At 48.7% G+C, this 27,473-nt stretch overlaps 1 protein-coding gene across 2 annotated transcripts in view; it reads right to left on the bottom strand.

Moving 5' to 3' along the window:
• Positions 1–26,755, bottom strand: part of C2CD2 (C2 calcium dependent domain containing 2) — a 55,619-nt gene extending 28,864 nt beyond the window's left edge. The window contains exons 1-4 of one of the 2 annotated variants that reach the window (XM_058523149.1): positions 26,126–26,755; positions 17,149–17,247; positions 6,171–6,290; positions 3,031–3,135 (exon numbers count right to left, since the gene is read on the bottom strand). In XM_058523149.1, the coding sequence (XP_058379132.1) occupies positions 3,031–3,135; positions 6,171–6,290; positions 17,149–17,247; positions 26,126–26,398 (597 nt within the window). In that variant the 5' untranslated portion in view covers positions 26,399–26,755. The remainder of the gene's footprint in view (positions 1–3,030; positions 3,136–6,170; positions 6,291–17,148; positions 17,248–26,125) is intronic. The other variant, XM_058523148.1, reaches the window with a different exon arrangement.
• Positions 26,756–27,473: the final 718 nt, after the last annotated feature.

The following is a 27,473-nucleotide window of genomic DNA, read 5'->3' on the forward strand; positions in this document are numbered from 1 at the left end:
TCTGGATGTCCTTTCAGTCTTATCCCCCAAACGTACAGACACGTGCTTTTTCATTCTTGCGTGACATTTGATATTTTTTTTAATTAAAAAGTATTGAAGCAAATGAAAAGGCCCAAGAAGAAAGAATAGAAGCTTAGAGAAGAAGAGCAAAGCTGATGACTTACATTACCAGAAGGCAACCTCCATAAAGCCACAGTAACCAATACCCAGCAGAAATGCGTTCACCTGCTCTAGAATGTTCACAGCACCGCTATGCATAGCAGCCCTGAACTGGAAACCACCTAAGTATCCACCAACGGCTAAACAGATACATAAATTGTGGTGCAGTCACACAACGGAATACGACACGGGCCGTCTGGTGTCCCTCGTCACCTCTGGCATAAATGCTCTCACTGTGGGCTCCAGCCATCCCCGCCCCGCTCACAGGGATGGGACACTCACAGGACTGGATTGCCACCAGGACTACAGCGCTACTGAAACCTTCCGACTTGTGGGGCTGGAGTGATCTCAGAAATTCGTCTGCAGTGTCTCAAGGATGACCAGCTGGCCAGGCCTTGTTATAACAACCTTAGTCCAAATCAGCCATTTATTAAGAATCTACTCTCTGCCAGGAACTCTAATAATAACCAAAATAGCTAATACATTATTCTTAGGATGTGGCAGGCTTGATTCTATACACTTATATGTATTAACTAATATAATTCTCACAACCATGTTGAATATGATTCTCCCCACTTTACAGAAGAGGGAACTAAGGCACAGAGAAGTTAATTAACATGTGTAGGGTCACACAGCTGGAAGTCAAACCCATGCAGTAAGGCTACAGGGTCTGCACTCACAACCGCTCTACCATCATCTTCTCTTCAACAGGCCCTTGATATACTTATTTTTTTTTAATTGAGGTGAAATTCATATCACATAAAATTAATCATTTTAAGTATACATTACAGTGGCTTTAGTACATTCACAGTGTGGTACAACCATCACCTCTATCTAGCTCCAAAATATTCTCATCCACCCCAAAAGCGAACCCCGTACCCATCAGTAGTCACTCCCCATCCGTCCCCACCAACAGCCCCTGGTGACCACTAATCTGCTGTCTCTATGTATTCGCCTGTTCTGGACAGTTCAGAGAAATGGAGTCATACAGCATGTGGTCTTTGATGTCTGGCTCCTTTCACTGAGTGTGTTTTCAAGCTTCATCCGTGTTGTAACATGTGTCAGTACTCCATTCTTTTTTATGGCTGATTAATATTCCATGGTATGGATAGACCACATGTTGTTTATCTATTTTAATCTTTTTTAACCCCCACAATTTGTCCTCATTTTACAGAGGACAAACTCTGTGTGAAAGATGAGTTTGGGGTGCTCAGATATCAGCCTTCATCACATCTTAGATTGCCCAGAGCAGCTGACGTGGGACCTTCCTTTAAAGCTACTCCCTGCCCCATGCCATCTCACCCGCCGGGTCAGAGGGTCAGTGCCTGGAGCTGGCTTCATTCTATATAAGTGCTTCATTGGGGAGGTCATGCTTCTCATTAACACGAGGAGCATGGGGTGGTCAGAGAAATGCACAGGGCTTTGTGGGGGCAAGGAGTGACGAGCACACACAGCATGCCACTGTTTGGGCAAGAAAGGGGGAATAAGATCATTTTTGCAAAAAGAAGCCCAGGACAGATAAACAAAAACTAAGGGAACACATTACCATGTGCAGGGATGGAGGGAAGGGCAGAAGGGGCAGGGACAGAGAACGGACTTCTGAGTACAACCTTTCACGTCATTTGGACTTTTGAACCATGTTAATATTTTGCACATTCAAAAAACATATGTAAGTCAACAAAGACAGAGACAAAACCCAAACTGAATACAAACAGAAGCAAATGCACTTAACCTACATTAGGTTGGTAACATAACCACACAGAGAAAAAAAATAATTTGAGGAATTTTTGAACACAGAACTCTGTACCCTCAGTGGGATACAGCCTGACACAAAGGCCAGCAGAAAAATCTTGGACTTTGGTGGGCTGGCTGGCAGTCAGCAGTGGTGTTGGGAAAGCAAGTGACAAAACGGTTCTGTGCATATTGTAGGCCTGAACAGAGGATGCCCATTGTGGGAGAAAGGAGATAGAAATATGGGAAACAAAATGAATTGGCGGCAAGGAAAATACTTAACACACACACCTTGCATAACTAAATGGCCAGGCCAAAATTACAATTCTGATGTACACAAGTTAAAAGAATTACAATACAAACTCATTCGTCTTAAAAAAAAACCTGCATATATCTACATCAAGGCGTTGACAAACTATTAAATTCTCATATTTCAGCTGTGGTGACATCTCAGCAGTTGGATGAGTCTGAAATAGAGTCAACTGCAAGCCATTGCAAGGGAGTAAGCTAACAACCTAAGCCTCTGGTATAAATGATTTTCCAGGATCTTTCCAGCAACTGAAAGTGACAACATTGACTCGACTTGGCATGCCCACTGCCTGCTCCCATATACACTCTCCAAACACCTAACACCACGTGGAAGCAGGAGGAGCTTGCCTCCAGATTTCAAAGCATCTTTGCAAAAACTGTGGAGAGAAAGGAGTTGTGCCCTTAGGACAACCAGCTCGAGCTGTAAGCGAAGCACCTCATGGTTGGAGGGAGGATCTGATCATCGAGCGTGATGGAATGTCAAGGAAAATCTAGGTTTCTATCACTCCAGTGGTTCTCAACCTCAGCCACACACGAGTGCTTTAAACAAGTCCCAGCCAATTAAACCCACATAGAGGGTGGGGGGCAGGCTCTAGGCTCCAGCATTTTTAAAGGGGACAGGTGATTCCAGGTATAGCACGGGTTGAGAGCCCGGCATTAAATCTATCAAAGCCCTCCGCTGACTGCCCTGTCACTGCCCTGCCCTGGGAGGAGGGAAGGAGACTGCACACATCAGCAGCGCATTGATCCTCCATTTCCCGGAGCAGTTTCATAACGCACACATGTCCTCACACATACCGATGGAGGAATCATCAGAACTGACAGACTGACCTCCCCCAGTGCTCTGGGCTGGACCATAACGGCCATTTCCGGCACGCTGATGAAGGACCAGCTGATCTGAATGTCCTCTCTCTTCTCTTTCATGTGGAGCTCCAGCTAGTTAAAAAAAAAAAAAAAGGTTACTGGAGGGCTGCTCTCTCCACCAGAGCCTTAACATGCCTCTGCGTGTTCATTTATTTTCATGAACAATCGCTATCCTCCCCTTGGGACTGCTCTGTGCTTTCAAAATGGAGAGGAGGGCCCCAAACTCCCTTCAACCTCCCCCTTCACCATCATGTACCCCACCCCGCCCCAGCCAGTGCCTTCCTCCGCCTCAACCGACTGACCACTCAGAGAGGAGCCTCAGTGTAGCTGGCTGAGGGCCAGATGTCATTAAAACTCTGCAGTCTCCTAAGTGAGTAATTTTCTGCATTGCATTTCTCTTCTGGGAGCATCACCAAGGCATAAAGGAGGAGGAGTAACAGAAAGGACCGAGATGCCTCATCTCGCGCCATGCTCACACATCCCTGAGGCTGGGGGACACAGCACATCGGAATTCTTACCCTCTCATGCCTGGGATGCCACACAACCTCTAACTGGACTCCCATCTCTCAAAATGCCCCATCCAACCCTACCCATCCGTGGTGGCAGAATAACAGCCCCCCGACGATGTCTATGCCCCAATCCTTGGACTTGTGAATGTGTGACTTTACATGGCAAAAGGGACTTTGCAGGTGCGATCAGGGTAAGGACTTTGAAAGGGGCAGATAATCCTGGGTTGTTCTGATTCCATTGGAATCATAATGATCCTTTAAAAAGGGAGAGGAAGGGGCCGGCCCGGTGGCGTTGTGGTTAAGTTCGCACGCTCCGCGTCAGCAGCCTGCGGTTCACAGGTTCGGATCCCAGGCGTGGACCTATGCACCACTCATCAAGCCATGCTGTGGTGGGCATCCCACATATAAAATAGAGGAAGATGGGCATGGATGTTAGCCCAGGGCCAATCTTCCTCAGCAAAAAGAAGAGGAGAGGTAACAAATGTTAGCTCAGGGCTAATCTTCCTCACCAAAAAAAAAAAAAAAAAGGGGAGAGGAAGACAGAAGAGCAGGCCAGAGAGATGATCCCTGAAGATGGAGGAAGGATGCCAAGAGCCCAGGAGTGAGGTTCCCTTTAGAAGCTGGGAGCAGCCCTCAGCTGACAGCCAGCAAGGAAAGGGGCCTCAGTCCTACAACCGTAAGGAACTGAATTCTGCCAACAACCAGAATGAGCAAGAAAACAGATTCCCCCTAGAGCTTCCAGAAAGGAAGACAGCCCACCAACACCTTGATTTTAGCCTGTGTGGCATATCAGACCTCCAGGATAGTAACGTAATACATTTGTGATGTTTTAAGCTAAGTTTGTTTCAGCAGCCTTAGGAAACTAATACACCGTCCTTCATTTTTCAGCCAGAGACTCTTTCTAAAGCAAAATCTTCGCTCTTCACATCTCCATCCCTTCTCCCCACCAGCTCCAATAAAAGGGCAGGAAAGAATGGCTTTAGACTGTATTTCTGAATACTTGGGATTCTCACCTCATGATGGCAACAGGGTAAGAGAAATGATGCCTTCCCTTGCCCTATAATTTTGGGTAATTCCAGAAAAAGTGCACTTTAATTTCACTGCCACAGGTCCTGGAGTCACCCCCCAACCAGGCAGGGTTGGGGAGGCACGGAGACAGACTGCTGGCCCCTCTCTGCACCTTTTATCTGACAAACAACACAGAAGCAGGAATGCTTTCTGTCCTGATGTTAACCATTGACCAATCTCCAGCAGCCGCCTCTGCTTGGAGAGGTAATCCACAGACTGCTCTCCAGCTGTGCTCCAGATCAAAGATACAATTGTGTTACTCGTGTCTGAGCTGTGGAATAGAAACACCATCCCAGAAACATTTCCTCGGCTAACGTCTGTGGTCCTTGCCGGACTCACTCAGCCCTGAAGCGTGTTTCAGATGTTGGGTAAGTGTGTCCCAGACTACAAATTTATTTTCTAATCACATCATCCAAAATATTTGTGGGAGGGCATTACATCTGACATGTCCACGAAGCCAACACGCCACCTCTCCAGCTCTCAAAAAGGAAGTGTTATCGGGGTGGGGGTCGGGGGCCTGGATTTCAGGGAAAGAGCCATTTAGGTAACTGGAAAATCTTGTTGGCCCTGGTCATTTAAAACCATGTCTTTGTAAGAAAAGCATATGGAATATCATCTTCTCTGGTGGTGGAGAATCCTGTATGACTTGGGCTTGTCCCCAAAATTAGCAGCCCAGGACAAGGACAGAGGAAAGGAAACAAATGGCAGTGACCCTAAAACAGACCCAGAAACTCACACACAATTTCTGCACACTGGCGAAACGGGAGCTTCGGTGAACTTCTGCTTAATGTGAGATGCACCGTTATCTGACGGTTCAGGCATCCAGAAGTTTCACTAATAAGTCTACCATCATTATTACATATGTCTCTCTCTATAATTTTTATACATATAATTATATATTATATACAAATTATAAAATATATAGTTATATGTCATATATGTCTATTATAATTTATTATAATAAGTCTATTATCCAAAAAATAATGGTAAGACTCATTTTTTAACTTATAAAAATAATAAGCGGTCTTTTAAAGCTGACTTTTTCCAAAAACTAAAAAGAGGAATGCCCAGTCTGGCCCCTAAGCTGTTTTTCCAAGCTGCAGTGGACTTCTGAAGCCCAGCGCCTGATTCCGAGACAGAACCACTTTCCTCATGTCAGCCGCCGCTCACTTTATGCTATCAATCAGCCACACTCCTGATTTGTTTACATGCCTTGAAAAATACCATATATCCCATTTTTGATAGATGGGCAACCTTTGAATTCATTATATATGTACATATGTGTGTACGTGTGTGTATACATATGTGTGTGTATATATACATGTGTGTGTATATATATACATATACATAACACACACACTTTTTTATTTCCTACAGGTACAGTAGAATACAAAAGGTTACACTTTGAAAATTATGAAGTGAATAGTAGTTAATGAAAACGTGGGTATTCGTGGCCTGTGACGACACCATGCTCACCGTACAGGTTTAAGAGAACGTTTCCCATGACTCGCACAGCCTACCCGACTTTACCTGTAAACGGAACGGGGAGAGTCGCACGCCATACAGCTGGCGCCCTGCGTCCTGGGGGGAGGCAGGCCCCGCGCTGACCAGGAACTGAAGGGTCTCGCCCACCACGTGACAGGACACCAACTGGAGGAGGACGAGATGACAGATGAAACTTTATATGAGAGAAAGGAGAGTTTGTATCATAAACATCTTTATTTTATCAAAGAAAATCACCTGGACAAGAATCGCGAGTTTCAAATTTGGATAAATATCCAGATGTGCATCTTGCCTATTACGTCGTAGTTTGAAAGCTGGAAATAGTATTTCAAATCTTTTCTTCCTGACAGATTTCTCAGGAGCTAAACTCTGTTTTGTCCTTTCCACACATGAAGATTGCTTTGCTCTTTCCACACATAATGACCTTTATCTTTAAATATTGCTTTGTTCTATTTCTCCACATCGGCTGATTTTAAATTCCCCAGGCAGTTCCACATTCATACGGAGTAAAAGTCATTAGCCATCTTCTCTCACTAAAAATGATCCCTAAAAAAAAATAAGTTAGGGGCCGGCCCCATGGCTGAGTGTTCTGCACACTCCACTTCAGCAGCCCAGGTTCATGGGTTCTAATCCCAGGCACGGACATACTCCACTCATCAGCCATGCTGTGGCAGCATCCCATATACAAAATAAAGGAAGATTGGCACAGATGTTGGCTCAGGGTGAATCTTCCTCACCCAAAAAAAATATATGCGTATAGATTTTACAAGTAAAAAATAAAAAATATACCCAGAACACAAAAAAAATGTTTTTATCTAAATAATTTCTAACCTTTCATGCTTTTCAAAGATGTGGGGATAATTCAAAGAACATATGAAATATTAAACAGTTACAAAATTATATAGCCTTAACAAAAATAGAATTATCAGATGAGCTCATTTAAGGCCCCATAAGACAAAGACAAGTAATTACATCAGGAATAAACCAGACCACATTCCCGATATAAATCACAAAGCATTTAAAGGGATGACTGTTACCACACAGCACAGAGAAATATCGAGTTGCTGCCACAGAATCCCTCTATAGGAGGGAATCTTCTAGAATGAGGGGTTGCCACCCTCCTGGGCAGAATGCCAAGAAAGCCCAGTATGGGGTGACTACAAGGCCAGGTGCCAGGTGTGCACAGGCTGGGAGGATTGGCGGTCAGGGAGCCCAGGGACATGCTGGGCACTGGATGGAGGGAGTCCAGTAGGTGGCCAGTGTGTCTGGCTAAAGCCGAGTCATCAGGAGGCAGAGAGTAGGCAGGACAGACCCCCACATTCTCAAGGGAGCTGCTGATCTCACATTGGAGGATGTCACTTGGAAAGGAAGAGAAAATTCTTTAATTCTCTGGAGGATTTATCAGAATCTAAAATACCAGTGGAAAGATGATCAAAATAGTTGTTTGTCGGGCCTGCTATTTCACGAAGTTCAGGCTAGGACATCTCCCCCTCCCCTGTCTCACTCCCCAGCTGACTCCCTTCCTCCCCACACCCACCTGCCCTCCATCCAACATCTCTCCACTCTGGGCCACCTGCCCCATTCCACCAAAACCGGACCTGTACACCAGGTCCACTGGCAAAGGGTCTATTTCCAACGTCCACCCTAAGAGACCTCAACGGCACAGATCTAAAGAAAATCTTGCCTTTTCTCAATCCTGGCAGAAAACTGCACACCCCTTATTTACAGCAGTGTAAGGTCACTCTCAGAAGAATGATCTACACGGGATTAGTTACACGTCTTTATCGTGTTATCGCCTCTCCAGAGTTCATAAAAGGTTGGAACAAAAAAATGTTTGTATAAGAAATGTCATCTATTCATTTTAAAAATAAATGCTCTATAAACAATCCTTTTTGGAGGAAGATATTTTGTCGCCAGATGAGTTACACACACAAATGACTTGACAGAGAGAAAATCCACTATCCTTTGTCTCAACAGCCCGGGATTTTTACTGCTTAAAGTAAAAAACCAGACAATGACTGGTTTGCTTCTGTTACTTCTTTGGAACCTTCTCTACTAAGTTAATTAGAATTTTACCAAGAAAATTGACAGCTTTAATGCCTTGACTCAAGCTAGAAATGGTTTGGCTTCCCTTTGCATCCAATTCTACAAAAAGCTTCCCCACTCCTTCATTCCTTGATATATACAGAGCCCAAGCGCTCGGTTAAAAGCAAATAAATAACTAAACAAGCAAACAAAGATGTTAAGACGATAACACTTCTAGAATGCAAGATTCCAAAGGTCACAATTACCATTCAAGTCACATCAAGAGAGTAAGTACCACACTAAAAATGGGACCTCTTTAGGTTCTCATGGAGACCCCTGGGAAGGTCTTCCCCCGCCCTAAGGTTCCCGACCCTCTAAATAAAACAGTCACACAGACCAACCATTTCTTGGCCTCCTTGCAGTGGTCAGCTGGAAAAGCTAATTAAAACAACAATTGGAACCTGCCTCGACATTTCCATACAGCCACACAAATGCTACCACTGTTTCCAGGAGCCCAGGTGGAGGGACAACGATTAGGGCCAAGTCCTTTTCCAGGGCCAGCCTCAGCCCCTGCCCCCTGAGAATAATAATGCTCCATTTGTCAAATGGACGAGAACAAAATGGAAAGGAGCTTTTAAAAATAAGTAATCTCCTTTCAGTGTATTGAGGTGTTATCCACAATGGGGATTAAATTCTCTCAACGCAGGCAAATTGTAGCAAGGCCTTCACCCTCCCAGAGGGGTCCCCTCTTGGAAGAGCAGAAGGCAGGACCGCCTGAGGCGAGGTTAAGCAGACACTTCCAGCTAGTTAGCCTTCCCAAGCGGCCAGAAGATCCCGGGTTGACATCTACCTCAATACGGAAGAACAAGTAGAGACCCTGATTTTGACCCTAGAGTCTCCCTCCCCAAAACACAACCATGTTAGGAGGATCCCTTCTGAAGTTTCCGAGTTACCATCTTAGAGCATCCCAAGCATATGGAGCTGCTTAAATACGGCTGTTAAATCCTTAATGCTTGGGCTCCCCGCTGAAGCGGTCTGATATCAATACTGAATTTCTCAAGTTACATAGAAACAATATCTAGTATCCATGCTGGGACCAAGGACAGAAGTGCCACGGGCCCCAGAGCAGGACTCCACGAAGCCAAGATCTGCAACCATAGGAAGAAACTCCCTTGAAAACAACCAGCCAGGAACCCACCTGCTTTCCTCGAGATTTTCTTTTTTCTAAAGCAAGCACAGAACTCCTTGATTACATAAACCGTTTCAAAATCACCAACAGAGGCTGCACTGTGTATTCAGACAAACCCCCTTCCTCTCTACATAAGGAGGGCGTATTATGGGGGGTGGGCCATACGTGGTGAGGGTCCCAAAGGTGGAAGTCTTGAGCACAAGGAGCACCTGGGCTGACAGGTGAAGGGTCAGGACATCGCTGGCCCACCCCCATGGATCCAGAGAGAAGGCGGCCGAGGGAAGGAAGCGTCATCAGGATGAAAGAGAGCATGCTTCATTATAACCTGCACGGTCGGAATAGAGGGGCGAGGCCCCCATTCACGGTGTTTTGTGCTCCCTCCAGCTTCAAGACCTTAACCTCGAATAGTCACACACCTATGCAAACAGATCTTATCTTGAAACTACACGCTTTTGTTAAGACTCAGAAGCCGGGCCACAGAATTCCCAGCTTAGGTACTCCCAAGTTTGCTCTTGCCAATGAGCAAGTCCTCTAATGTCTTCCAATCTCACCACACTCTTTCCACTTTCCTTTGCAATTAAGCTTCTTGTACAGCTGTCTCAGCTCCTTCTTCTCTTAGAACACTCTAGAGAACCAGAAATAATTTAATTACTTTTGTCTCCAAAAGAACTAGGAACACAGCCGAGAACACGCATCTGAAAGGTTTATGTCATTGAATATTTTTCACTTTAATCACTACTTAACATCCTGAGGAAAGAACTCCAAAACAAAATGGAAGCAAAGACCCTTCACTAATCATTCAGAGTTCCCAATCAGACTGCCCTCCCACCTCTTCAATCTAGGCTTGCCTCTGTAAATATTCAAGACAGCACAAATCTGATATAAAATATTATTTCTACTCTGGAGCAGAGACTCAGTTTAAAAAGTAAAATCCATTAGGGCTAAATATTATCAGAACACAGTCAATCCTATTTGCCCACATGTTCACAATCTATGGCTGAAGATGTATTTTTTGTGTGTGTGCTGAGGAAGATTTGCCCTGAGCTAACATCCTTGTCCGTCTTCCTCTACCTTGTATGCGGCTCACCACCACAGCATGGCTGACGAGTGGAGTAGGTCTGCGCCCGGGATCCAAACCCGCAAACCTGGACTGCTGAAGTGGAGCACACTGAACTTAACTGCTACACCATGGGGCCGGGCCCTGAAGACGTATTTTTATACGGGACTCTCCCAGTGGACTGAGATGAAAAATGCTGGAAACAAGATGGCAGCCAAACTCAAGGAATGCTGGGTAGATGGTCTATTCTGTTGTACTCGAGGGGTGTGCCTTGGACTGCACGGGGTCCGACACGCCACCCCCAGCAACACTCTCCATCCCTTCTCTTGTTGTGACACTTCAAAATGAACAGGAGGCTTTTCAGTAACATTACACTACCCGGAGGTATTGTTACTACATATTGTGATTTCACGTGGGCATGCCTTAGCTTAAAAATCTGCTTGTGAACGTGTTGTTCTCTTTCATCAACTCTACGTATTAAAAGACATGTGCAAGACATTTCCTATAAAATGAAGGTGGGAGGCAACTGGGTTTCTTCCAGGCTGGCTGTCAGTGCTCCCTGCCTGGGGCCAGGTTGCTGTCACATCTACCCCAAATGCCACTGCTGGTATTCCAACCTCAGACAAAACCACAGCCTGCCCGTGGGTTCTTTTACCCTGTCTTCCCTAGGCGAAGTCAGGCTGTACCCTCAGCCCAGAATTTCACACATTGTAACCAAAAAAAAAAAAGGTGGCCCTCCAGGGAGGCATTGCTCCCATTCAGGGGTGGCATCCACACTGGGTCTCAGAGGGCGGGGCCTCCCATGAGGCATCTTGTGCCTGCCCTTGGAAAGATCTCACGTCAAGACAATTCCACCACCTAACAGCATTTTTGCATACATACCAGGTTAATGGGGTACCTGGAATTTCAAGTCAGGCAAAGCAAAAAAAAAAAAAAACCAGTGAACCAAGCATTCTATTCTCAACTAGAGAGACATCATGGATGTTGGATCATGGTACCCTTGCAAACCGAGGGGCCCACCAAAGTCTGGAAAGAGCAGAGGAGACCCCAGAAGCTCTCAGAGTGTATTTCAGTATATAAATGTACAACAGACAGCCTTAGATAGAAAAAAAGCATGTGCACACAATACACAATACACACCCAGTGACGGCCGTGGGGTTCCCACGTGCAACATAGAAGGAGATTTGGGGGGAAATTCCACGCAATTGCCTGAGTTCTGCTTGTTGCTATGGTTTCACAGAAGCAAAGGCTGGTTAGCACCTTTTAGTTCTCTTTTCCCGGTCTTCATTGTCTCTTTCATGATGGGAGTGGGAGTGGGAGCTTAAATGAAATAATAATAATAGTAAAAAAGTCAAAATAATAGTAACAGCACTGTTTATGGCGTGCCGTGGTTGGAGCTCATTTCTGGAGGCCAGCTTAGGTTCAATTCCAGCCTCTGCTCCTTAGGTGCTCTTAGTCACCTTGGCCAAGTCACATAGCCTCTCTCTGCCTCAGTTTCCTCCTCTGTCCAATGGGCAGGATACTTGTTCGGGCAGGGGAGTGTCGTGAGCACTATGAGAATGGACACGAGCCTATCGCCCAGGCCTGGTCACACCCGCGAGCCTCAGGAGCTGCGTCCTGTGGGGTACTGCACAGGCTGGAGCCCTCATTCTCCCCAGACCCCCACCAGGGAGGGATTCATACTTTAAGACACAGACGCTGCGGCTCAGCGAGAGAAGGAAGTGCCCCCCAAACAAGCTCAGATCCAACCAGCCGAGCCCTGAGACACGAGCCGGGCCTGTCTCCGTGCTGGGTGGGTTATTACGTTTATTTACAACTTGAACCTACAGTAGATCATTACGCCATTAGAAGCCTCTATTAATTTACAAATGGCACTGAAAATGGAGATAATTAATGCTTTTCACAGGACACCTGGCCTCACATCAAGAAAGCCAACATCGCTCGCAGTCCCCAAAGATCACTCCCAGCACCAGCTGCGGCCCCTGCTGGCAGTGGAAAGCTTTCCCAATGAATGTTATGTTCAAAGAGACACTTGTCACGCTTCCTAAAGGAAATGCATGGTGCTCTCGGTGGCGCCTATCACAGCACAGCCCCCAAAACCCCAGTTCCCGTGCAGTGAGCTTCCAGGCTACCCTCATAGACCTCACGCCTCCACGGAGCTGAGTGGGGAGCTTCCAAACCCGCAGACATGCCGTGGAAGGGCCATTGCTGCATGCTGCAGGGGAGGAGCCGGCTCTCGGGCCACTTGCGACAGAGAAATAAAGGTTTCCTTTTCTGGGTCAAACATTCTGGAGCAAACCTCTCCCAGAACGTGAGAAAGGAGAACGCAGACAGAAAGCTCATTCTCGTGTCAGAGCATAACTACAGTCTGGGAGAAGTCAGTGTACCCGGTGCGTGCTGAGCCTGGAAGAGACGGCCGAGACAGCCCCTGGAGAAGTGTAAGGTGATGCCTTCTTCCGTGCAGAGCGCCCCACCGAGAGGGCCTCTCCGGACGACAGAGCCCTCGCTGGGTCCTGCCACCCGGCCCGGGCAGAGCATGTGTCTGCACACAATGAGCCCTGGTCACAGGGATGCTTCCAGTTGCCATCTGGAAAGATGCCCTGCCAGGCAAGCACAGGCTTTCTGCACCCGGGAGAATCCCCTTAGGAAAAGGCCACGACCCCTGCAGGGCCTGCTGCCTGGGATAAATAAATATTTGATCTTCGTCCCCAGTTCCTGGCACACAGCTCTAAAACCGTTGGACTGTCTGGAGTGATAAGAGTGTCTTCTGTGTGCTAAGGAGATGACTGGTGGCTGCGGGCCCCTAGATAACTTCAGGATGGGGGCTGGTCACCAGAAAGACCAAGGCATGATTGGACGGTTGGAACTTCCAGCCCCTCTGCCGATCTCTGACCTCCGGGGAGGGCAGAGGGGCTAGAGATTGAATCAGTCACCAATGGCCAGTGATTTAATCCACCATGCCTATGGAATGGAACCTCCATAAAAACCCTTAAACAATGGGGTTCAGAGAGCTTCTGGGATGGTCAACACGTGGAGGTGCTGGGAGGGCGGGGCGCCTGGAGAGGGCACGGAAGTTCCATGCCCTGTCTCCCTAACCCTGCCCGGTGCATCTCCTCCATTTGACTGTTCCTGAGTTGTGTCCTTTATTATAAACTGGTAATAGTAAGTAAACTCTTTTCCTGAGTTCTATGAGCTATTCTAGCAAATTATCAAACCTGAGGAGGGGGTTGTGGGAACCCCCAACTTTACAGCCAAGCGGTCAGAAGTACAGGTGGCCCAGACTTGGGATTGGTGTCTGAATTGGGGGGCAGTCTTGTGGGGCTGAGCCCTTAGCCTGTGGGGTCTGTGCTGACTCCAGGTAGTTAGTGCCAGAATCGAACTGAATGGTTGAACACCCAGCTCGTGTCCAGGGGGTTGAAGAGTCGCTTGTTGGGTAGAAGAAAAAACCCACATATCTGGTGTCAGCAGCGTTGTGAGTAATCAGACTGCTCCTGATGCAACCAAGGCTGGCAGGGTGTGGATTCTGCACCTCTCCTGGGTCCTGCAAGACGACTCTGACTGCTCTAAGCTATGCAAGACCCCACTCTCTGTGTAGGACACAGGGATGGGTTGCTGAAGAGCCAGATATTTGCGCAGGCGATTACTCTGGCACACGGGGGTCTTCAGAGGTTGCAGGAGAAAGTCCAAGCACAGGGCACCGAGAGAGCAGTGCAGGCTGGGTTCTGTTCCGTGAGGGTCCCGCAGGGAGACTCTAGACCAAACACGAGGCAGGAAGATGCTCACAAAGAGAGACCAGAGCCCCATTCTCCTCTAGTTGATCAAAGACGTGACTACATACTAGACCCCCTGGGTCCAGGCGGACTCGTCCCTATCATTAGCTCAAATGCCATCCACATGTCCCTTGCTGGGGCTGAGTCAGAGAAACGAGAAAGATACAAGCTGAGGTTATGGAGGGAGCTTAGAAAGGGGAGGGGTAATGTCCTTGAGTCACAAGTGTGTATTTCTTTCATAACTTTTATTTGCAGTCCTCACATTCTGTTATAGTTTTTTCCTTCCCAAGAATGATGCAGAGCAGAGAGAGTGCATGACGATGCTGACCTAGGATTCAGTATAAGTTCTGAAGCCATGGGGCTGTGTGGTTTAGATCCTAAAAGGAGCAAGACGCCGTTGTAGGCATCCTGCCCCATACGGCAGTTCAAGAACACTAGCTCCTGGTACAACAGTAAAGAGAGGCTTCACTGTGTTCTCATCCTCATTGAATGCATGGAAGTTAAGGAACCTCCCACCGGGGACACATTCATCAGAGAAACTCGGATTTGCCTGCCTCGATTCCTTTGCAAAAAGGCGCCCTGAAATGCGGCGTGGTTGGCCAAGACGCTCGTCCAAGAATGGAGAAGGCCGTGTACAGGATCCAAGAACCCGGAGGTGTCCTACCCCCAACTTCCCAGGAGCCAGGCAGATCCCAACGGGGTGCTCCCCAATTATGGGCATGCACGAGACCCAGGACCGTGACACTCAAAACCCACTGGGACCCGCTTTCCCACACCACTCAGGGGTCAAGGGGCCTCTCCACCGGCCCGGCCGCCAGCTTGTCTGAGAGCACAGCATTGGCCACAGCATGACAAGGCAACGACAACTTCTCATTTCCTCACTTGGCCAAGAAAACACAAAAGTCAAGAACTATGAAGAAACTTGGAAATCAAAACAAGACCCTGTGTGCACTTTTCTACCTGTCTGTGGTTGATAAAAAGCTCCCGAGAATACACTGTGGACAGCGGGCAGCAGGCCCATCGGAGCAGGGGCACAGAGGGAGGAGGGCTAAGTGCAGGGAAGGAGACGGCAGGCCTTTTTTAAAAAAGTGTATACACTTCTATATCGTGTTTAACTTTTTAATGAGCAAGCACTATTTCTGTAACTGTGCTAAAATAAACACAGTTTAACCATCCACTTTCTCAGGCTGCTTTGCTGGCACTATATATCAAGACCCTTAAAAATGGTCTATTGCTCTTTCCAATCTCTGTTCCCTCCTCTTCTTCACCTCCAGGCCAGCCCTGTCCTCTCTTAATTGGGACAGTGTCAGAAAACACCAAACAGAAACCGTGCACCACAGAGGGATTCAGTCCCTATTTGTCAATAACAGGGAGGGTGCCGGCTGCACCAGGAGGCACTTCCCAAGCAGGGGGGCTCCGGTGAGTCAGCCTGCAGGGGTCTGTGCCTCAGGCCCCCAGTCTATGAAACTCGGGCACTGGACCATCTGCTCGCCCTGCCCCTTCCAGCTCTATGGGCCGTGCTGGTCTTAACATCCTGCATTGTTGCCCCAGTTTCCTCCTGTAACCCCAATATCTTCCAGGGACTTCCCCACACCTGTTACAGGGATTATATAGCGTGTGACTCCAGTATTGGCAACGAGATGGGGAAAGAGAGCTCTCCTATGCTGCCAGGGCACAGTAAGCACTTTGGTGACCAATTCTGGAACACTTGGTCAGCTGAATCATGCACACATACAACCTAGCAATTCCATGCCTGCCCTTGAGACACTCCCATACTTGTGCCTGACGAGTTAGCAGATGGTAAACATGCGGGGTCAGTGCAGCTTGGTTGTACTTGTGAAAAAGAGAAAACAACCCAATTATCCATCAATCGCAGATGGAGAAAGAAGCCCGGGTCCATCCAGAATCCTGGACTGTAGTTAAAGCAAGTGAACTAGAGCCACACAAACCAACCTAGATGAATCTTAAAATCCCCATGTTCTATAAGGAGAAAGCCTATTGTAAAATTGTATGTACAAAATGATAAACGTTTTAAACGCACGAATAATACTCTAGCTGAGACAGGGAGGAGATATATGGGGTGGGGTATGGCAATGCTCCTTCTCGACCTGGGGTCACACAGGCGTCCCCTCCTGTCTGCTAACTGGTATGCATTTAACTTGATAATAAAACAAAGACAGATACAAGGGTAAGCCTTATATTTAAGAGAAAGTTTCTTAGGCTTTTTACCGACACTTTTCATTTAAAAAAATCTTCAAAATCATTAATGGTATTTGACTAGTCTTATAAGTAATTTTAGCCTGTGAACCATTAGCAGCTGTAAAACGAGCTCTACATAATATCTAAGTGGCTCAAATTTATATATCATGTTGCAGAATATATATATATTTTACTGAGATACAATTCACATACCATATAATTCACCCATTTAAACTGTACAATTAAACTGTTTTTAAAATACACTCCACAAACTTGGACAACCATCACCACCATCGTTTTTAGAACATTTTCATCACCCCAAAAAGAAACCCTGTACCGATTAGCAGTCATTCTCCATTTCCCCTCAAACACTACTTCCACCCAGCCCCTGGCAACCACTAATCTACTTTCTGCCTCTATAGATTTCTCTATCCTGCATATTTCATATCAATGGAATCATACAATATGTGACCTTTTGTGTCTGGCTTCTTTCACTGAGCATAATGGCTTCAAGGCTCATCCATGTGGTAGCATACATCAGAATTTCATTCCTTTTTAAGGCCAAATAATATTCCATTATATGGATATACCACATTTTATTTATCTATTTATCAGCTGATGGAGCAGACCCCCTTTTTTTTTTTTTTTTTTGATGTAAGGGCATTTTTAATAATTCTAAGACAGAATAAATTCCCCCACTACAGCTTTAAATTTGCTTCCTCGGTAAGGAGAGGCCCACCGGAGGTGACCGTGCCCCCAGCTCACCTTCTCCTGGGCTGACCTGGCCACACTCCAGACTTGCTGCACCGCCAGCTCCAGGGGCGGCTGCAGCGGGTCCTCCTCAAAGGAAAGGAGCAGCGGGCCCTGGAACAGAAAAGCACAATGAGGAGATGCATGTACGGGGGAGGAGGGAGCGCCTGCTTTTTGAAGAAAATTGTATACTTGCTACAAAGCTCTGCAAATCTAAGAAAATGTAATACAATTGCTTTTAGTTAAATCTGAGCTTCTAAATAGCCTCACTGGTCAAATAGCAGTAGTTCACGCACCCATGGACCAGCTCATGATGAATCTCACTTAGGAGCAGGGTTCTGTTAAGGGAGAAGGATGGAAAATAGAGAACGAAGAAACAAAACCAAAGACATCGCAATAAAGATGGTGAAGGGTGTTTGGAATCCTCACGTTTGCAACTTAAGGCAAGAAGCCCAGGCTCGTGCTGGTCTGGGGGTCTGCAGGGTGAGCACAGTATCTGGGCAGGTTCCAGGGCTGTGTCCTCCCTTCCTCTGGGGAGAGCCCTCTCCCTGCTCCTGTGGTTGCTGGCAATGTTACTTAAGACACCCCCTTCTTTTCTCCCACCACCCAAATGGTGGGTGGACAGGAACTCCCAAGGGTTGGCCACCTCTCCCTGGAATTTGAGATTCTTTGGCTGGAAATGAGCCAGCCCAGTGGCTGTGTCAGAGAAGCGGGTTCCTAAGCCTCTGCTTCGAAGACCTCCAGAGCTGCCGGGCTCATGCCCCCCAGAGCCTCCTGGTCAACTCTCCCTTCAGCTCTGTGCATCCCCCTGCACCCTCCCAGTAAATTCCTCCATGGCTTAAGTCAGCCTCCATCTGTTTTGCTTCTTGCGATTAAAAATCTCCAAATGAGAGATTTGCAAGTAAACCAATGTGACCACAAGGCTACAAGACTGATGTTTGATAAAGGAACAAATGAGGGCCTAGATAGCCAACCAGGTCTCGGCCTTTTAAAAGTAAGTTATCTTAAGAGACCAGACACTTATGTTAACAACACGACCCTGGAATGAAACTCTTCTTAAACTCCTTTCCTGACATGCTGTAGGAATTATAGTCAAGTACATTATAGTTGAGTAAGCTCTGATTCGGTGTTTAAAAAAGAAATTCAGCCCCACAACTTCCCACCATATCTCATCTACTTCAGAGGCTCCATTGTGGGGAGCTGGTTTCAACCATGAGGCGTGGTCAAGGGTGGAGGGATAAAAATGGTGCTAAACAGCCCCGAAGCTCTTCTGGCAAGCGCAGCACAAATGAACAAACAATGGGGTTGTCATGGGGCTATTTCAACGATGGAGAGCAAACCTAAATGGCAAAGAACATTTTATTTACGTGCATCTAACCTCACCCTGTTTTTGCAACATCTATCTCATCCCCTAGAAATCATCAGGGGAGAATTAAATCTACTTCTCAAGAGTGATGAAATCCCGGTTTCGGGGCTGCTCTGCCTACATTCTCCACGGCTGGAGCTTGTTTTGGTGTGACCTGTTGGCGAGGGGCACACCATGCGTTTGGGGATGACACAGTTCCATGTGTGGCCGGCTGAGAGAACAGCACCCGGCACAGAGCTCAGCGCCAGGCAGGGAAGCGACCCATCAGCAGGAGAGCTTCCAGCTGCGGGACTGCGTGGTGAAACAATGTACCTTCTGTACCAGCCAAAAGATACAGCATTGCCTAAGCAGCCTGGACATTGCCTCACTGTCCCTAGGCATCAGTAGATGCGGTCTGTCCTTTCTTACCTATGGCGTCGTTGGGATTAAAGCCTTGAAAAGATTCTGCTGGGAAATTTAATGTCAAGGGGTGGTCTCACAAAGCAAATAAATTATTAAGTAAAAATTAGGACCCCGAGATTCTCTTTCTGACTGCCTAATCCTTGAGCTTCAGAAGTCCAGCGTGTGCATAGCACACAACCCCAGACTTCTGCATCTCCCACACTCTGTCTGTGTGCTGACAGCCCCCATTCCAGGCTCTACCCTGCTTAGACTAAAGCAAGATTTTACATCCACACAGCAAAGCAACATGCAGGCACTACCAGGAAAACACTGAAAAAGGAAAACCAGAGAGACTAGCCCTACAAGACATTAAGACACACTACAGAACCTCCATGATTCAAACCGTGTGGTACTGGTGCATGAACACACAAGCGGACTAGTGGGCTAGAAACCAAAGTCCAGAACAGACCCAAATACACGTGGAAACCATACATGACAAAGGTGACTTCCCAAATCACTGGGTAAAGACGGATTTTTTTTTTTTAATCAGAAAGTGGGAGGAACACCAGATGGAATACAAACACCAAGAAACGAACCTAACCACATTACAAATAAATGACACAACCACCCTGAAGGGGTGGGAAATACACACCGAACCTAAGAAACTTTGGAAAATAATATCCTGACCACACACAAATGCATAATCTGGTCAGTAAGTGTGTTTCTCACAGGGGTATGGGTCAGCAATTCAGAAACTACTTTATGTATATACCAGAAATCACCAAATAATAAATGTTACAGACAGTGAGCACCAGTACCAGTGAGTACCAGAGGCCTCACTCTTGGAGAAGGAAGTTAAAAATAAGGAAAGGGGAAGGCTAAAATGAACTCTGTGCTGTTGACCTGGAATCCAAGGTTTATCAGTATAAAGTCATGGTTTTGAAGCTACAGAAAGATAGAGAAATGCAGAACGTGTGTATGTGAGCGTGTTAGTATAAGACATTTTTCCTAGGTCTGTCCACTAAAAAGGTCTAGAAGCAATGAGACACCAGCAGTAATGAGCCCACCCAGTGCCCAGATCTTAGATTCTAAACACTTCTCCAGTAAAAGGAAGCAGGGCTGCTTGGAGAAGTGGCTGAATCCAGGGCTGGGAGAGGGGAAAATAGAAGATGAGTCTAGAACAAACATCTCGTGGAACCATAAAGTAAGGAAGTGCTATCTATATACACGTATCTTGATGGAAGAACAGAATAGGCTACTACTGAAAGTGCTCCTAGCGACCAAAACAAGAACAATAAAATAAATAGCAATAGTATTGGATTATAACCCATGGAATAAAATAAATATCCATGAGTTCATATTGATGTAAATAATCAATGAAATATATAGATGGAGGAGAAGTGGCAGCTCTTTCTTGCAGTAGAATTCCAATGAGGAGAGAGAGGAACAGAAAATCATCATTAAGCAAACTCCACAGAAGGAATTATTGCAGACTAGATATATGTGGATGCAGAATCGGTGAGCAAAACTCGGAGTAACAGGATTTGTATGGTCTGAAAGTATCTCCCCAAGATATCCGTTAACTACGGGGGGAAAGATGTAAGAGGAGACATAAGATGGAAGAAGAGGAACCAGGAGAAACCACCCTCCCCAAGGGGTCGAGGCCAACGTCCCCAGCAGTAGGTTACACTGACATCACGAACCCCGTGACACGTACACTAAAAGGGGCACATCATTTCTGTGGTTTTGTATGACCTCAGTCCAATTGTGTGAAAACACCACATTGAGGGACTTTTGGCAAAATAACAATTAATACTCTTCCGAGTTATCAAGGTCAGGAGAAACAAGGAAAGACTGGGAAACTGTTACAGACCTCGGGAAACTACGGAGAAGCAAGGATTCAACGCCGTGTGGGACCAGAATGGGACCCTGGAACAAGAAAAGGATACTGGAGGATAACCTGTGAAATTCCAATAAGCTCCAGTTTAAAGGCAGGAGCCAATGTTAATTTCATTGTACTACGAATTACAGTAACATTGTGCAATTATAGTAACAATGTTAATTTCTTGGTTCTGATTATTGTGCTATGGTTACGTAAGGCTGGGTGAGGAATGTACGGAAACTCGCTGAATTATTTTTGCAACTTTTCTATAAATCTAAAAGCAGTAAAAGATAAAAAGTTAAAAAAAAAGGAGACTACAAGAGAACAGCCCACCTTTATTGACTCATTATTTGCTAAATGCCTCACACAGATACCTCATCCGGAGTGGATGCTGTTTTCTGCATTGATCCCAAAGTTATCCCCCTCTACAGATAAAGCACAGAGAAGTCAGGACTTGCCCAAGGTCACACAGCCCCAGAGCTGCCTTCCAGCCGAAGCTGTGAACACAAGCTCTTCCAAGCGGCTCAAGAAGTCCCCTCCTTCCTCAGCAACCTAGGAGCGGGCCTCGGGAGTGGAAGTCAGCTCTGGCTGCATTTTAGTTGACGTTAACACTACACCCACTCTTCCTTCCCCTGAATTCCTGTCTCATTGGGAGAATGAGCGGGAGCATAGAACAACCTGAACTGGCGCCTAGTCCTGGGCTTTGCACGGACAATTTGCAAAGTCATCAGCCAGCCTCCTTTAATGTTGCTTCTTTAGAAGTGAAAAACAAAGCACATTAAAAGCTTGTTTTGCCCAGGCCTGGCGGGCTCCCAAGCAGGGAAGGCCCATGTCCAGACCAGCAAGCACGTTGCCACCGTTTCTCCCCCTCCAGCGACAAGTTTCTAACAAGGCCTGTCATTCATCCCCCAGACCGCCGCCTGCTCGAGCCAGCCTTGCGCCGGGCACCCGGTCGGCTGTGCCTGGACGGCTGTGCCTGTGTCACCGGGCTCTGGCCCAGTTCACAATCCCGGGAGCTGATGAGGGCACAAGGGACCACAAAGTGCCGATGCGGGGACAGGCTCAGGCTGCCAGGATGGGGGTGGGGCAGCATCCTCGCAGAACAGGAGGATAGGGGCCCTCTGAGCTGAGACCTGAAAGATTTACAGAAGTTAAATAAGGAGAAAGGTTCAGTAAGTGTTGGAGACAAAAGGAATGACCTGGGGGAGGGCACCACACAAGAAAGAACCTGAATGTCCGAGGACAGACAGGAGACTGGTGTGGGGGGGTCACGGTGGAGGACACAGGGAGGGGCAAATCCATGGCCTTACTGAAGGTCACCTTCACATTCCTACCAACTGACTTCTTATATTGTGGCCACTGTCGTTGGTCAACGAGCTTGGATTTGGGTGAGCACCACTCAAAGGTCGTTATGTAATACGAAAACTCTGAAGTCCTGTTCCTTCATTTATTTTTTAAATTGCCAAAGCTCATATACAAGTCAGAGCTATTAATAATACGTTTGAAGTTCACACAGCATCCTTTTTTTTTTACGAAGACCACAAATTGTCCCACAGTCTTGGTCATCTGCATTTAGAGCATTCCTCTGAAAAAGTCCTGGGGCAGAGGACTAAAGAAACAAGCTGCTTTGGTGACCCTCCTAACCCAGGGCCTCGGCCAGCATGGGTGGCTCATTTCTAGACAAATCCAGAACACGACCCTCGTTCTCAGACCAGTGCTCCCCACATGTGGTCCAGGCAGCATCTGGCTTGGGAGGGAAGCGCTGTCCAGCCCACGGGCAGGGGTTGCTGAGCTATGAGCACACTGGCTTCCAGAGCCCGTGAGGCTGCAGAATGAGCAATCTCAGAGCCTCCCATAGGGGGGTGCGGGCCATCGCTGGGGTAACTGGTTGTCACTGCAAGCTATTTTGTAAATGTCAACATAAACTCAGGGGAACTAAAAGGAAAACCTCAGCCTGGCCTTTGGATAATACAGCATTAGTTCCCAGTCTAGTAACTGAGCCAGTTCCGGAATCTTTCTGTTCTCTGTGACTGAACTGCGATCAGATCAACTGGAATTAGGCGTTTGTAACACCGGAGTGGAGAAGTGTTGCTGGGTGAAGGGGAACTCGGATTGACTGACTGATGGTTGGCTTCGGGACAGATGTGTGTCTAGTGGCTTCTCACTAGTGAGAAGCTGGCTTGGGGAACTTGTGAAAAATACAATATGCTCCCCACATCCCCACCAACCCAGCCGACTAAGTCTGAATTTGGTGGTGGTGGTGGGGGGGGAATCAGGCATGTGTATTTTTTTCAAAGCTCTCTAGGCAATTCGCCTGTGCTCCCTGAACACCTGGCATCTGCCGACCAGCTGGCAGAGCAGCAATGATTTCCTCACGTGTCTCTCCAACTCTCATCTTGTCTAATTTAAAAATACTTACAAAGTGAGGGCCTGAATCCGAGGTGGGGGGGGGGCCTCTGACACAAGGAAGCTGAGCTGCCACAGTCCCTGGTCATCGAGGGTGCAAAGGAGACTCCACAAGTCAGTGATCAACCCTCAGACCCTGGGAGATACGAGCCCCATTGTTAGGGATGATACGTTACACAATCATACCCTTTCATCTTTTCTTGCGGGGCCTCAATTCAAGGAAACATTTGGGTCTCAAAGTCGAATTTGCTTCCTACAGGGGAATGTCCCAGCCCAGGGTCTAGGTCGACCCTGGCAAGTCTCCAGCTCATGGGCTTCAGTCTCCCCTTCTGGAGAAGGAAGGGGCTCTGCTAGACGCATTTAGGGCTCCTTTCAGTCCTAAAATACAAAGCTGGGGTGAAGTCGAGAATGGGAGCGCTTACTGCCTCCATTTGACAGAAAATTCCACCTTGCATGGAAGATGCTGGATATGATTAAGTTACTTCCAACGTGTCCTGGATCCCTCAGTGACAGGCTGAGAAGTGGGCTCCTCCCTGGCCAGAGCAGAGAGATCAGAGGACGTGGTAGGGACAGGGGGGCCACTGAGCTGTGGCTCTCTGGGCCGAGAGTGAGCTTGCAGTGTCAACCCTGATCCAGGATTAGTGGGAATCAAGTTGGGGGGAGGGCAGACAGACTCCTGCAGGGCTGGCTGCCGGGGTCAGACACCCACTAAGGAAACACCAGCATCTGCTCACGCACGTTGTCATTAGTGCCGCGACAGTGATGGCCCAGGACACTGGGAGCGCGTGTGACACATCAGTAGTCACATAGTCAAGTTACCCAGATCCTATCTGCCTGCAACACCTTCCACTGGAATTCAAATCAAGCAACACTTCCAGCACCAGGGAGAGCAGAGCAACACCACACACACACAACCAGTCCACACCTGACACCACAGTCAGACCCACTCTACGTCCACGCAAAACCGTCAGAGAAGACTTGCGGCTGCTCTGAGCCTGAACCCGGTACGTTATTGCCCCTTCCAGGCAGGAGTCTGGAAAAACTGATGTCTAATAAAAAACCGATGACGGCTACTAGCAGATAAAGAACAGAGAAAATGCAAAGAAGCCAAATCCCTCTGTCCACTCCCTGAACACAGAGCCCTTCCTGCTCCCACACAAAGATTCAAGTGTTTCAGGTGAAAGGTTTCTGCCCGAAACCTTCAGTTATTTTTTTTCAATGTTCTCAGCTTTGCCTGACCAATCAAAGACAAATTCCAGAGCAGGGACTTCCTCCTTTCTCTCTCAACACTCCAGGCACGCTGGTAATCTGGAAGCGTTGTACCTAAGGCGATCCTATTTCCTGAAGCCCATCAAGAAATGAAACAGAAAGGTTTAAGCAGGACTATCCTAAATTTACAGGAGGCAGGGTCATGCCCCCGAACCTGGAACTCTGTCAGGAGTCCCAGTGTCAGAACAGAAGGATCCTACAGATCATTCACCCAACACTCGCTCGCATTTCACAGAGGAGAAGGGGACAAGGCACGCGCCTGCTCACACCACCAGCCCACAGTGGACTCAGCCCCAGAGCCCAAGCCAATGACACCAGGTCAATCAGGGGTCAATGACTGCAGTTTTGTGGGAAAACAAATCTGTGTTTGCTCCCATGAGTGAGGTCACGTGGCTTTAGGGCTTTCTCAAGAGATGGGGTGGTTCCCCTGGACAGGAGATGCCCAGCTCTGGACAGTGGGGCACAGATTCTAGGAACCAAGACAGACAGCAGTCAACTAGCCTTGAAGCCTTTTTCCACCTAAAAGGTACAGTTATTTTTTCAAGAGTTCAGAACAGAGTCTTTCAAATTGTTGGATTTATGCTCATTTACACCCAAAGCTTTTTTGTTTTTTAAATCCATAGCTATGTGAGTCAAGGCCATGGCACAAAGACCAGGCAGAGGAGCCACTGTGGGATATTGTGATGGCTGATGGGTCCAGACCTGCAGCATTCTCTATCTCCAAAGGGAATGGCCACAGGCTTCACCAGCGAGCTGCAGGAGCAGGTGTAGGAATGTGTCCACCTGAAAGCAAGGAGGACCAGCAAAGGCTGGGAGGGACTTCCCCAAACCCACTAGGCCCTAATTCCTCCTGCAGAATGCCTAGAAATAGTAGACGTCAGGAGCTTGTCATTAAAGTGAGATGTCTCAAAAGTAAAAATAAGTCACCAAGTCCTTAACTATGGAAGAAACACAAGCACAAGAGTGAGGTAGCAGAGTTCGGGAAGAAGCCCCTGAGCTTTGAGGCAAGAGGCAGATGGGTTCAAATCCCAGCTCCGCCACCCGCAGGCTGTGTGACCTTGGGCAGGTGACTCAACCTTTCCAGATCTCAGTTTCCTCACCTGTAAAATGTTGACAATCCCTCTGTCCCAGGAGTTGTGAGGATTCAGAGAGATACATATACCTAAGGGCCCCAATACAGTGTCTGGAGAGTGGCTGGGCCTCAACAAATGGTCACTAATTTGATATGCCAAGGAATCAAACCTTTTGGAAATATATTCTTGGTGAAATTCATTTTTATAGGAGGAAGCATATTTGGGTCACAGTTATTTGTATATCAAGTGTAAAGGCATTAAGTGTTCATCTGGGCACTATAATCCAGCTGAGACTCCAGGAAGGGCAGGTATGAGCTAGAAGGGGAATGGGCCCCTCTGGCAAATCTCTCCAACCGTCAGTCTGTCCCTCTGGTGGAGCCCAGGGCCTGGCACACCTGATGGGTGATGAATAAAATCGAATCCCTTTGCCTGGACTCCCCATCAAGGGTCCTCCGCTCTCCAGGGTCTTTCTCCTAACTTTCAAGGATGCTCTGCAGCAGAGAAGGCTCACTTCGGATCAGTCAAGGGCTGGGCGAGGCTCCCGGGAAGAAGAGCTCTCTGCCCTGACCGCCGGCACCCCAACCCGCAGCGCGACCCGCCCTCACCGAAACTCACCCCTTTCCGTCTGGCCTCCTCGTTCAGGGCCGTCACCCAGGCGGCCTGCCACTGGCTCCTCCAGCTGTTCAGCGTCAGGATCCAGGCGAGCAGAGTGTCCGACTCGGGGCGCCGGCCCTCACCAGGCTCCGCCGCCCGCCGCGGGGGCCGGGGTCGCGCCCTGGCCAGCGCCCACTGCGCCAGGTACAGGCCAACTGTGCCCAGGGCCACGACGAAGAGCGACACCAAGACCAGCCACTGGACCTCACCGAGCCACGAGCCCAGGCGGGACATGGTGATGGCGCATACCCGGCGCGCCTAGCCCCAACTTCCCAGGGCAGCTCCCGGGCCGGGGCGCAGCGACCGCGGGCGGCGACCTCAGGACATCAGCTCCTGGGTGGCCGGGACTCGTGGGGGGCGTGGAGGGAGCGCGGCAGGGCCGGATCCGGGAGGCTGGCGGCGCGGGCGCGGAGGCCAGAGGCCGGGGAGCCGGGCGGGGCGAGCAGGAGGAAACGCCCGGGCGGCGCACGACGGCCACGGCCCGGGACTGCGGCTCCGGCCCGCACACCTGGCAAATCGGGACGAGGCGCTCGGCGTTCCAGACTCGGGCGTCTGGGCAGGTCCCGGGGCCGCGGCCGGGCGCGCTTCCTCCTCGCGCGCCGCCCCGGGCGTCCCGCCCGCGGCCCAGCAGCGGGCGGAGGAGGCGCGGGCCGCCGGGCGGGGAGGGGGCGCGGCCTGAGGGCAGGGCGGGCCTGGGGGCGGGGCCGGGGCGGGCCTGGACCGCCCCTGCGCCCGGGCTGTCCCCGCCGCGGCCCCCTGCCGCCCGCCCCGCCCGCCCCCTTAAAGGCCCCGCGGCCCCCAATCCCGCCGCGGCCCCAGCCCCCGGGCCCCGGCTCCGCCACGTACGCGCGCCACCATCCCTTCGGCGACTTCCTGCGGGCCGCGGTGGCGGGCTCAGGGTGGCCGGCGCGGCTTCCTCCCGCGCTGACATGCCCCCGGCGTGGCGACGCGACAGCGCGGTACGCGAGACTTTCCAGTTAGTCAGCCAGACCCCAGGGCCCCTGTGGGGCCGGCTGGCCCGGCTTCCGTGTGGGTGCGCGCGTGTGTGTGCATGTGTGTCCACACGTGTGCGCGCGTGTGCGCGTGGAAGGGGGATTCTAGGCTCGCCATCTGCCTACCAGCAAGACAGTGTCTGGTGTTAACGTATTTGGAAAGTCCCTAGAAATCCACGACTCGCACCCGAAAATCAGGAGGGCCCAGAGCCTCGCCTTAGGGGCTGCCATTCTCACGTCCTGGGGGAGTCTCAGAAAAACGCCCCATCTTCGTGGGAATGTGTTATTTGTTAAGAAGTGTGTGCGTGTGAGTCCGC

The sequence above is a fragment of the Diceros bicornis genome, chromosome 27 (genome assembly GCF_020826845.1).
Source record: "Diceros bicornis minor isolate mBicDic1 chromosome 27, mDicBic1.mat.cur, whole genome shotgun sequence".
Lineage (NCBI taxonomy): Eukaryota > Metazoa > Chordata > Mammalia > Perissodactyla > Rhinocerotidae > Diceros > Diceros bicornis.